This window comes from Pelmatolapia mariae, linkage group LG10_11 (assembly GCF_036321145.2).
Source record: "Pelmatolapia mariae isolate MD_Pm_ZW linkage group LG10_11, Pm_UMD_F_2, whole genome shotgun sequence".
Lineage (NCBI taxonomy): Eukaryota > Metazoa > Chordata > Actinopteri > Cichliformes > Cichlidae > Pelmatolapia > Pelmatolapia mariae.
This window is the reverse complement of record NC_086236.1, coordinates 15591720-15603732: the sequence shown is the minus strand read 5'-3', so window position 1 is coordinate 15603732 and position 12013 is coordinate 15591720. Positions and strand designations below refer to the sequence as shown.

Sequence of the window (12013 nt, the reverse complement as noted above, 5' to 3'; positions counted from 1 at the left end):
TAGCAGAAAGGACTGAGAGGCAGAGAGAGCTCAGGCCAACATGACTCAACATCCAACAGTGAAACCAGGACACACAGAAAGATGTAGAAAGGCTTCAGCAGCATGTGAAGGCCATCAGTGTCTATATTGATAAAGCAGTGAGGGAAGCCTAGACAATCTTCAGCCAGCTGGTCCAACTCATGTAGAAGAAAAACTTCAGAAGAAGCCGCAGCAGGATATTATTGAGCTTAATTTACAATTTTATCGTAAACATTTTTTAGTTGAATAAATAAAATACTCTAGGAATACACTTTGTTAGTCAAACCCAGAGTATAATTAACTTTGGTTATCCTTTTCCAATTACCACTGAAGGCAACATTATCCAGATAGTGAAGAGTTCAGAGTTTGTTGCTGAAGGAATACATTGTTTGCAATTGCATTTGACAGCAAGACATTTTGGTCAGTGTGTGAAGAAACTTGTTGAGAGGAGAAATCTCAACATCTCAGTGGCCATAGGTGATCTTTGTTGTCAGTGTTGCCTGACGGTATTTTTCACTAGAAAGTCCACAATAACTAAAATTTCTAAGTTTCTGCAGCTGAAAGTAGCATTTTAAACAATTTAAATCTTAATTTAATTCAGTGTGTGAATGTGTGTGTGAATGGGTGGATGACTGAATGTAGTGTAAAGCGTTTTGGAATCCATCGGGACTCAGTAAAAGCGCTATACAAATACAGGCCATTTACCAGGCCATTTAATTTTAGGGAGTTTTTTCCAATCTTCTTACTTTCTAAAAAATCTTGTGAGAAAAGCTTATTATAGAAAGAACAACAAGAACAAATGCCAAAAATTATAGCAACCCAAAAAACCCATACAGAATTTAAAATAATAAAGATGAATTGAGTAACAGTTGCATTCACACAATAATAATTGAATGAATTGAACAAAAAATATTGCTGAACAGACGTTTGTCAGAAAAAAAACACACACACCGTCCAAGTCTGCCATGATGTTCTTAATTTTTTGGTCTGTTGTTAATGCTATGGAAGAATGATTGTCCAAGGCCAATTTAAACTTAAGTGCCACAAAAACACAACCCTACATCAGTAGTCCTGTGTATATATATATATATATACAGTACAGTTACAAGTGACATTAGTAGCATGAGGACCTAGTTTGAATTTACAGACACTGTGTATTTAGAGTAATACAACATCATCAGAATGAATCAACTGTAGTTTTTTTAAGTCTACAAACAGAAACTGTTACATTTCCAAAACACCATGTGCCAAAAGATTCCTAGAATTACAATTAAATAAATAAAAATTGTGGAAGTGATCTTGGCTCTTGGTGGTGGAACACAGCACCAGCACTTTATCCTATGAAGAACAGTGTCAACAAGTATGCCCAACTGGTCGATATATGTCGGGTGTTTTGGACTTGGAGAGGGCATTTAACCGCATCTCTTGGGGTTGTTTTGTAGTATCAGGCATCGTGTCTGTTGTTACAAACTGGGCATTAGTACATTTGCAGTGATTCACATTACCAGCAAAGTCAAATTCAATTGAGGTGGATATTGGATTCTGTTCTTAGTTTCTGAACTGAACTTCTACGTACATACAGTGGTGTGAAAAAGTCTTTCAAATCATTAAACAAATGAAAATATTAGGCAAAGAAAACACAAGTGAAAAAGCTTGGATCTTGGAAAGAAATGATAGAAGAGCCACCTACATGGGATAAGACTCACAAGCTTAGCTTCCAGGTTTGGAAAAGTGAACAGAAGACATTTAAATACAGCTGCTGATGAGTTCAACAAAAACAAGAAACAGTTTGTTAAAAACACTTGCACTGATTTATCAGTGACATCCATTTACTCAAGAATTCCTGATAAGTGGATGACTGGAATATATAGTTTATCATTTCAACGGTGTACTGTATAAAATGGAAGTATATATGCCAGATGTGGTGTGATGCTTGTGTGATTTTTTTAACAGGAACCTACTAAATTTTACAGTACTCATGCTGCTTTAGCCCTGACATGGTTCATGCCTACTGGCTGAAGTAGCTGACTGCACTCCATGAGCGCCTGGCAGTAAAAATGAACCAGTGGCTGGACAAAGCTGGACTGAAGGACAGCACACAGGCATTAATCATGGCAGCACAGGAACAAGCTCTGAGCACATGATCCATAGACCCTGGGGTCTGTCACACCAGGCAAGACCCCAAGTGCAGGCTATGTAAAGATGCCCCTGAGACAATCCAGCACAACAGCAAGGCGCAAGATGCTAGCAGGCAGGGCATACACAGAACGCCATATCCAAGTGATAGTATACAGAAACATCTGTGCCGAGTATGGCCTGGAAGTCCCGAGGTCAAAATGGGAGACGCCCCCTAGGGTGGTGGAGAATGACCGAGCTAAGATCCTGTGGGACTTCCAGATACAGACAGACTAAATAGTGATGGCTAACCAACTGGACATAGTGGTGGTAGACAAACAGAAGAAGACGATCGTAGTGATAGATGTAGCGGTTTCGAATGAACATCAGGGAAAAGAAACACGAGACGCTCGAGAAATACCAAGGGCTCAGAGACGAGCTCAAGAAAATGTGAAGGGTGAAGGTGACAGTGGTCCCAGTGGTAATTGGATCACTAGGTGCAGTGACTCCCAAACCAGGCGAGTGGCTTCAGCAGATCCAAGGGACAACATTGGAGATCTCTGTCCAGAAAAGTGCAGTCTTAGGAACAGCTAAGATACTGCGCAGGACCCTCTAGCCCCCGGACCTCTGGTAGAGGACCCGAGCTTGAAAGGACAGACCGCCCACAGGGGCTACATGGGAATTTAGGAATTTAAAAAAAATTAAAAAAAATAATGCAATGACCGTTTTCGAAAACCAAGAAGCAACACAGCAGTTTTAGATGGTGAGCAGTAGTGATGGCCAAATGAAGCTTTCTGAAGCGTTGAGGCTTGTTAAAAAGGGTTTATTGCTCGAGGCTTTTTAACACAGTCCTCTCTGGTGACATCTAGTGGCCAAAAATATGGCAAGCAGCTTGAATCTACAAAATAAAACGAACTGCTTCATTATGACTGCCCACCCCACAGAGTGGAGTTCACAATTCTGTCTGATATTGGGCCACCATTGTGTTGCTTTGAACATGTGTTTTTAGAGGGTTGAAAAAAAATGTTATGTTTATTCGTTAAATGAATAGTTTTGATCAATAAACTTTCCTTGTTTAAACATGTGTCATGGTGGTATTTGCTTGTGACTTCTTGATGTTGGTAAATACAACAGATGAAAAATAATTTTAATAATGTACAACACATTATGGAGTGTGCTTCTGCTGTGAGTTCCTCTCTCCATGTACTTGTGCAATTAATCACTGGACAGCTGGACAGGTATGTTTATAAATAATATGATATTGATTGTGAACAGGAAAAGGAAAATGCTTATGAACTTGATGCCTTTAAGGTAGCGTTTTTTCATTTTTATTTAACAAGAGAATTTGTTTCACTGTGTGATGAACGAGTCTGTTTCTTTTTTGTCCTGCCCAAAAGAAAATCCTCTGGCATGGAACAGAAGAGGCTGGAGTGCACAGAAACTGCAATGCAAGTTGGTACTGATTCAGTTATACGGTCGTCCTGGGTCCCACAGACTATCTGCTAAGAAGAATAAACAAATTAAATTGCTGCACATTTTGTAGAATAGCATTTTAAGAATATTTTAAAAAATAAAATATATATTTATTACATAAAATTTAAAGAGTCAAATGGAAGTCTTTCTAAAGTTATTTAACGATATTTATATTATGAAAAGCAGATTTTTGTTTTGTTAAGACATTTTAACCTTTTCACGTTTTCAGATCAAATAAGCACACAGAAAACATGAGCGAAAAACAAGAAGAGAAAGCTGACAAACCCACCCTATTGACCAAAATCAATTAAAAATACTCCCACACGACAGAACATCTTCTCTTCCTCGCTGGCTCGATATCTCTTAATAAAATGATCAGTGGTTTGCTATCTCTCACAACCAAAACACTCCACGAATCCCGCGAATCGTATCAGTGATGAAGCGTCGGACGTCACAGATCACGTGACTCTGACCAAACGAATCAAGCCTCGAGAACCAGTGTGTTGTAGACGCACCAGAGCTTCAGCTTCAAGCGAGCCATCACTAGTGAGCAGAAATGGACAAAAAAGGACGTATTTTGAACGGCAAGTTCAATTTTAAAGCAATGCCAGATGGATCTGTTGACAAGACCAAAGTAATTTGTATTTACTGTCGATGTGAACTACGTTATCACCGTAGCACGTCCAGTCTCAAATACCATTTGCTAGCCAAGCACACAGCTGAAGCAGAGAAACTCCCTCGCCAAATGCAGACCATGCTGGATAGCTTTCAAAGGAGACGTATGGACAATTCTACAACCAACAAACTTTCAACAGCCATAGCAAAATGGGTGGCTACAGCTTGGAGGCCGATTGACATTGTGGAGGATGAGGGGCTACTTGAAATAATTCGCATAGCGTCCAACGACTGCACGTATGAATTGCCTTCGAGAGCCAACACTGTAGCCAAGATCCACAACTTATATGAAGATGAGAAAGCCAAAGTCGAGGAGGCTTTGGGGCAGACCAATACGGTTGCACTCACTGGAGACTATTGGACTTTTCGAAGTAATCACAGTTACCTTGGAATAACAGCACATTATTTTTCACCACAGTGGGAACTAAAGTCGCATGCTCTGACTGTTAAGGAGACAGAGGAGCAGCACTTCGCCGACACGTGCGCCGAGCAATTTCTGCAGGTAGCTAGACAGTGGGGAATTGAGCATAAAGTCAGCACGCTGACCACTGACGGTGCATGCAACATGGTTGCAGCGGCCAGTCAGCTACCTGTAGAGCATATGCCTTGCATCGCACACAGCCTCCATCGAGCCATCGCAGTTTCTCTACAGAACAGTCCATTTAACAGCGCATTGGCAAAATGCAGAAAAGTCATAGGCCATTTCAACCATAGCCCACCGAACGCACTGGAGCTCGAACAACAGCAAATTGCACATTTTCATAAGAAAGAGTCACTTACACAGGACGTATCAACAAAATGGAACAGTACCCTGGAGATGATCAAGCATGTTCTGAGAAATCAAGAACCACTGAGAGATGCACTGGCACTACATCCAACTAATGTCACAATGCCAACAACAGCTGAAGTGGAGAAACTGAAGAAGCTGGAGACGGTTCTTGAACACTGCAGGTAATTTATTAATACTTACTCTTACCACTTCTGACATAGAGAGTGTGTGTATAAAGTATTTTGACCTTTTGTGATTGAATGTAACATTCTTAATGACGTATGTTTCTCTATTACTGCAGGTATATAACTGAACTTTTGGGAGGGGAGAAGTTTGTTTCCTGCTCAGTGGTGCTGCCAGCTTTGTGTCACCTGTCGCGAGTGATGGAGGTCTCTGAGTATGACCCAGCTTACATGGTTAAATTCAAGGAGACCTTTAAAGCAGAAATGGAGAAGCACAAGGAAAAAACTAACATCATGTGGCTCAGGGTAGCAACAGCACTGGATCCTAGGTTTAAGGGTCTTAAGTGTCTAAGCAGACCTGACAGGGCTGAGGTGTGGCGCTTGATCAGTGCGTTGCTCAGGGAGAGGCAGAGGCCTGCACAGCCTGAACAACCAGCAACATATGAGCCATCTAAGAAAAGATCAGCTCTCATGTTTGCCTCAGAGTCTTCATCTGATGAAGAGGAGGACTATATTGAGAAATGTGTGGAGCGATACAGGGCAGAGCCAACTATTGACATAGAGGACTGTCCCCAGAAATGGTGGTCCAAGCATGAAGGGGCACATAGTGAGATGGCCTACCTTGCACGCATGTACTTGGCAACACCTGCCACATCCATACCATGTGAGAGGTTATTTTCACTTTCTGGGCATGTTTTTCAGAACAAGCGAGCTGCCCTGTCATCTGAAAATGTTAAAATGCATGTCTGTTTGAGCAATTGGGTTAGTGCAAAGTAATAGTGACAACCCATGTACTGTATGTTCTAGGGTTGTTTTTTTCTTTGTTTCTCCTATGTGCTGTTTCCATGTTCATGTTTTATTAGGAAAAAAGGAGGAAGAAGCTTGGGTTGCTCAGCCTCTGCTTAAAAAAAAAAACTGGAGAGCAAAAAGAGGTATAGCCAAATTGTTTTATTCATACCCTAACTGCACTCCTTGTTTTGATCCCACTCTAATGGTAAATTAAACAGTTACATTGTGTGGGAGTATATGATTCCTTTCGGCATAATTTTGAGTAGTCCAGAATACTGTTCAGCAAAGCCTCATTGTATTTTTCATTGTTTTGAATTGTTGCGATTAAAAATAAACACATATTTACATAAAGCAGGTACAGTAGTTTGTCCACTCCCATACTGTTGAGGGTATTAGAAACATGAGTATCCTAAAGTTCATTTAGAACAGATTTTAAAAAAACTGATTAATTTGCGATTTATCATGAGTCACGATAATTTAATCGACTGACACGATAGATAGATAGATAGATAGATAGATAGATATGAGAGAGAGAGATCTGTACCACACATTTGCCACCACACAGGTGTAGATATTGTAGGTGCAGTGAATGCTTAAATTGTACTGATTAGAATATACTGGGCATTTAATGCCAAGATTCAGCATACTGTGTTTAGAAGCTGGGATTTCATGAGTCCATCATACATCCAACTTTTGAGTATTTACTTTCAAATTGCATTAATAAACACAGACATCATGTAAATAATAAAACTAAACATTGTTCTTGATCATCATTTATGTCTAGTTGAGAATGAATGTGTGCACTCACATATTATTTTTAAATGAGCTCAAATCAGTAGTTTCATCTACAGCAGAGGGCAATCATATAAGGAACAAGAGAACTGACAGTTACTATTTTAATCACCTTGTCTCAGTTGTTTTAACTCTCAGTATCATAAAGTAATGTGCTAACATCTGGACTGATGTGTTTACTGTCAGCATTTTAATCACGAGTTAAAAGGCTGTAGGTTGCAGCCTTTGCTCTAACACTGTAGAAATGTAACAGGCCTCAGTCCTGATTCTAATAGTCTGAGCTGCTTCAAGCTTTATTTGTGAAGAGCACAGCAGCTTACAAAAAACATAGCAGATATTTTTATTTAAAAATTGTTTTTATTTTAAATTATTACATTACATTGTAATAATTTACATTATAATGTAATAATTTACTGATGTTTGGATAAATACAATGATTTTACGAATGCATAATTTTTTGTACAATTCATTATTTAAGCACAGAATTCTCTATTTCGATGCATGTGGCTCTTGTGGTCCCCCATAGAGTAGGAGTGATGCCCTGCAGAATAATCTCTGTCTGTCTGGAGTTACATTGTCATATGCATTAGGCCCTCCTCCCAGACTTTCAGCAAGATCATGCTGAGACAGATGGCTATATCTCTACAGTCTTTAATCTGGATGTTAATAAGTTTTTGTAAGACTGCTGCTTCACATGTTCACATTAGGAATAAACAGCATTTATAAAATCATAAATAGTCTGAACAGCAGAGGGCAGCATAAAGCAAAACAGTGAAGAAATGGGAGATTTCAACAATTAAAGAAAAAAAGATACAGATGAAAGTTTTTTATTTTTCGTACAGTAACCTGATACCCCAGGTACTAGTATTTCCTTTACCAGGTTGGCCTCTGCCCTCCAACTTCCATCGAGGTTAACTAGCGGCGGAACGTTTAACGCGGACTAGCATTCCCACACGGACACATTTGTAACGGAGCGACGTGCCAGGCGAAATGGAAGTGTAAGACCGTTTTTAAGTTAAAATGGATTTCATTTTTATATCTGCATAATTTTAACTGATATTTGTATAACGTTGTTTTTTCACCTGAGGCTAAACGCTGTGGTTAAAGGTGCAGAATCTGCCTCGCTTTCGTTAGTTTCCGGTTCATTTATTGGGACCCGTGTGAGGCTGTAGTCACATTTTCCAGATAATCTGAAATAAACAAATAAATAAAGTAAACGCAGCAGAAAGTTAATGAAAACATAATAACAAGTTCATTTGTCAGCACATTACTGATCCAGATTGTTGTGCTTGGATCGAAATTGTTTTTTATTTTTATTTATTTATAAATTACACGTGAAAACAGATGTCAGGTTCTCTTACGCGAGGAGCTGTTTTCTTTTTGTGTGATGCATTATTTACTACTACTGCTACTACTAATAATAATAATGATGATAATAATGCTGAGATTTTGACACCTAGCACTAAACTGGTTCGTTTGAACAAATAATCTTAGTATATAGTTGCAATCCCATTGCTATGGTAGCCCATTGCCCGTATTTTATATTGTTTACAAATGTGCTACACAAATACTCTGTGGCCACTTTATTAGACACACTTGTTAATTCACACACCAGCAGCAGAAGACCACACTGGGCGCCACTCCTGTCAACTAAGAACAGAAAACTAAGGCTACCGTTCATATAGGATAACCAAAATTAGACAACCGAAGACTGGAAAAATGTTGCTTGGTCTGATGAGTCTCAATTTCTGCTGTAATGTTTAGATGGTAGGGTCAGAATTTGGCATAAAAAACATGAAAGCCTGGATCTATTCTACCTTGTATAAACATAATTTAAACACCACAGCCTCCACTGAGATATCCTCAAAAACAAATGCTTACATGTGCTTTTTTGTTTTTTATTCTCAGGAAAAATGCTAACGCTGCAATGCTCAGCAACTATGAGGTAACGTCATATTTTCTCACTTTCTTCTTTATTTTCATTGGTCAGTTCAAAGAATAACTCATCAGGCCGATGACACTTTTGTTTACCTGTGTGTTCCTCAGGTGTTCAAACTCCTCACAGACCTGAAGGAGCAGAGAAAGGACAGCGGGAAGCACAAACACAGCGTCGGGCAGCAGAACCTCAACACCATCATGTATGAGGTCAGAAAATGTCTTCTGCGTTTCCTCGTGCCTGTCATGTTTACCCGTTTTCAAAAGCACAGCCACAGTTTGGTTTGTACTTCCACCAGACGCTGAAGTACCTGTCGAAGATGCCCTGCAGCAGACAGAGCCCTGAGATCGTCAAGGAGTTTCTCACCACCATGGTGCCGCACAAACTCACAAAGTCAGTAAGATCAGGCCATCACAGTAACTTCCATCCTTGATGCTTTCAATAGAACTTTACAGACAGCATAAGATGCACAGCTCTTTTTAGATGAGAACTGTTTTTCCCCCCAAACAGGGCAGAAAAACTACAGCTCCTGAACCACCGGCCTCTGACTGCAGTGGAAATCCAGCTTGTGAGTGTTTTTAAATTAAATTGCATCTCCATATCTACAGTATTTTCATTTCTTATTTATTAAATCGTTCTCATTTAATTAGAAATGACTCTGTACTCTCAGAGTGACTTAAAGAAAAGGTGTGCTGGTATTCTGCTTTATACGCCCGAGCTGTAAAAGGCTGATGGAGCATCGTCTTAATCCTGCCGGGCAGGCGGGCGGCATGGACACCTACATTTGTGAAGGCAATAACAAGCAAAGCAAATGCACCCTCAAATTGTTTGAATAGTAAAAATGAACGGTGTGATGGCTCACTTAAGTAGGAATAGATGAGCCTGGCTTCCACAGACAGAAACACTGTTTTTGTTTTGTTTTGTGTTGTTTTTACATAGTAACATTCTAACCTAACCTTTGCTAATGGCCACTTTTAAGGCTCCATTATTGAAGAAAAAACAAAAATGATGTCAAACATGCAGATTTGTGGGTCATTTCAACTGTAAAAATCTGTCAGTGGTGCTGTAAATCACAGATGAAAAGAACACATCCACCTTGCACATTAAAGTTAGTAGATTGAAGTGTCCCTGCAGCAGTCTGGGCTCATTCAGACTGTGTAAAAATGTAGTTTGAGTTGTTCTTTGCTGACGCTAAATGTGCTGAAGAATGCACTGATAAAGTGACCCTGTTGAGTCTGAAAGTGAAGCTGTTGTTGCAGAATTCACTGATTAGCTGTTCTGGTGCTTTTAATCTCATATCACATGGTTTTCATCAGCTTGTAGAGTTCAACAGTTTTCAGTAATCTGTAGTAATCTTTTACAGATCTCTTCCCAGTTTTATCTGGGCACTTCAGGGACTAGTTGCCCCTGTTGGACATTCAAGCATCGACACTTCCATGAAAGCTTGCAAACTGTATCTACTGATGGAAATCATGTGATATGATCAAAAGCTTCAGAACAAAGACATAAAGCAAAAACTAACTGAAAACAGAAGATGAAATCACATCAGGAGGCTTTAGTGTTGCACTGTCTGAAGTTTCTTTCTGTGTTCAGCTGGTAGAAGAGAGTGAAGAGCGACTATCAGAGGAGCAGATTGAGGAGCTTATCCAGACAGTCACAGATGTCCTACCGGGAGACCCAGAGCAAGAAAACGCAGCTCCAGCAGACACAGAGATGGATGACGGCGGCGAACAGTCATGACACCATGACAGGCCAGAACTGGAGATAACTGCCGAACTGGATGGACTGTGATTATTTGCACGACTAATTGAACTGTGCATGATGGGATACATGCTGCCCGACAGCTTGATAATTCACATCAAGTTGACCTGTTACATAACCAGAAGAAGATATACTGATTGTTTCTCTATGTGCATTCATACTACATAGCTGCATTAAATCAAACAGGGTAGTGTGTCACAATTGGAATTATTGGACTCTGATTTCCAAAGCTGCAATGTTAGACAGTTGTGCGATTAAACTCAAGCTGGTGCAGCATAAATGTAAGATCAAACAGTATGATTAGATTGGCTGTGTAATAACGAAGAACAATATAAGCCAGGAGGTTGTCACTCAACTCTTATTCACAGTTTGCGAAGCAATGATTTTAAAACATGCTGACACTTTATTTTGCCCTTTGCATTACAAAGAGATGTAACAGCTGAAATAAGCAGCGGTTGTTTGTCATTTTGGATCACGCAGAAAAGTTGCAGCCACTATGTCTGCTTTCAGGTATGGCTGCAGGGCTTACCCTGAGCGTAGTTGTCAGTACTGCAGGACATGTTTCACAGAGATGTGTTTCTGTAACTGTGCAGAGGTTACACGGGATATAAACTACAGGTTTGCAGCACAAACTCTTTAACCACAGGCCCTGGATCTACTCCAGTTTTGTTTTGTTTTTACTTTCGTGTTGTAGTAGAGGAAGGATGTGCTGGTTAGACTCATGTAAATTTCTGCTTTTGGGCTTCCTGTTGACATGTCACATCAGTTTCCTGTGCTTGCTAAGTACCTCACCGAGGCGGGACACCTAAGTGAAGTGAACACTGATTTTTTTGGACAGCACATCTGAGCGCGCCAAGCCCCCCAACCCAGCCAAATCGGTCATGCTTGTAAATGTAAACAGGAGGAATACTTTATTAATTTCTATATGACAATGACAGTTATCGCTGTTACTTTCATTCTTACGATAACAAACTACCAAATCCGACAGTTTTACTGTACTATTAATTTTGTTCTGCAGTCAAGACTGGTAAGAACACAGTAAAAGTGGAAGTAGGCAACATATCTTTGGCATCATTGGGGGAAAAGATTGACATATTATTGTAATTAAAGTGTTCCATCAGAGGACTACGCTTGTGTGAGGGGATTTTTTTTTTTTTTCAGATTTAAATAGGGGAGAAGTAAAAAGGGGAAAAAGTCTACATATGAAATAGGATGTGGTGTTAAAATGAGTCACAGTGCATTTACAAAAACAGGGATGTGCTTTAGACTCAGTATTTACTTGGCAATGTGATTTTAATTCTTCACGGCATCCCTCGGAGATGCCATGTCCACATTAACATGACAGCATCACACAGTTGCTGCAGATTTTTCAGATGCACATCAATGATGAGAATCTGCTCCACCAGATCCCATAGGTGCTCTACTGGATTGAGATCTGGTGAGTCTGGAGGCCATTTGAGTGCAGTGATTTCAGTGTTGTGTTCATGAAACCAAGTGTAGTTC

General features: G+C 39.9%; 1 protein-coding gene across 3 annotated transcripts; it reads left to right on the top strand.

Moving 5' to 3' along the window:
- The first annotated feature begins 4106 nt into the window (after positions 1-4106).
- Positions 4107-11681, top strand: crcp (calcitonin gene-related peptide-receptor component protein). 3 transcript variants are annotated; one of them, XM_063487941.1, is made up of 7 exons: positions 4107-5232; positions 5352-6164; positions 8722-8758; positions 8860-8958; positions 9048-9142; positions 9260-9317; positions 10343-11681. In XM_063487941.1, the coding sequence occupies exons 3-7, from the start codon at positions 8741-8743 to the stop codon at positions 10487-10489; spliced, it is 417 nt and encodes a 138-aa protein (XP_063344011.1). In that variant the 5' UTR covers positions 4107-5232; positions 5352-6164; positions 8722-8740; the 3' UTR covers positions 10490-11681. The 3 variants fall into 3 exon arrangements, with proteins under 3 accessions (XP_063344011.1, XP_063344009.1, XP_063344010.1); XM_063487940.1 differs by lacking the exons at positions 4107-5232; positions 5352-6164 and adding an exon at positions 7731-7811; XM_063487939.1 differs by lacking the exons at positions 8722-8758; positions 8860-8958; positions 9048-9142; positions 9260-9317; positions 10343-11681 and having other exon boundaries at positions 5352-6720.
- The last annotated feature ends 332 nt before the right edge of the window (positions 11682-12013 follow it).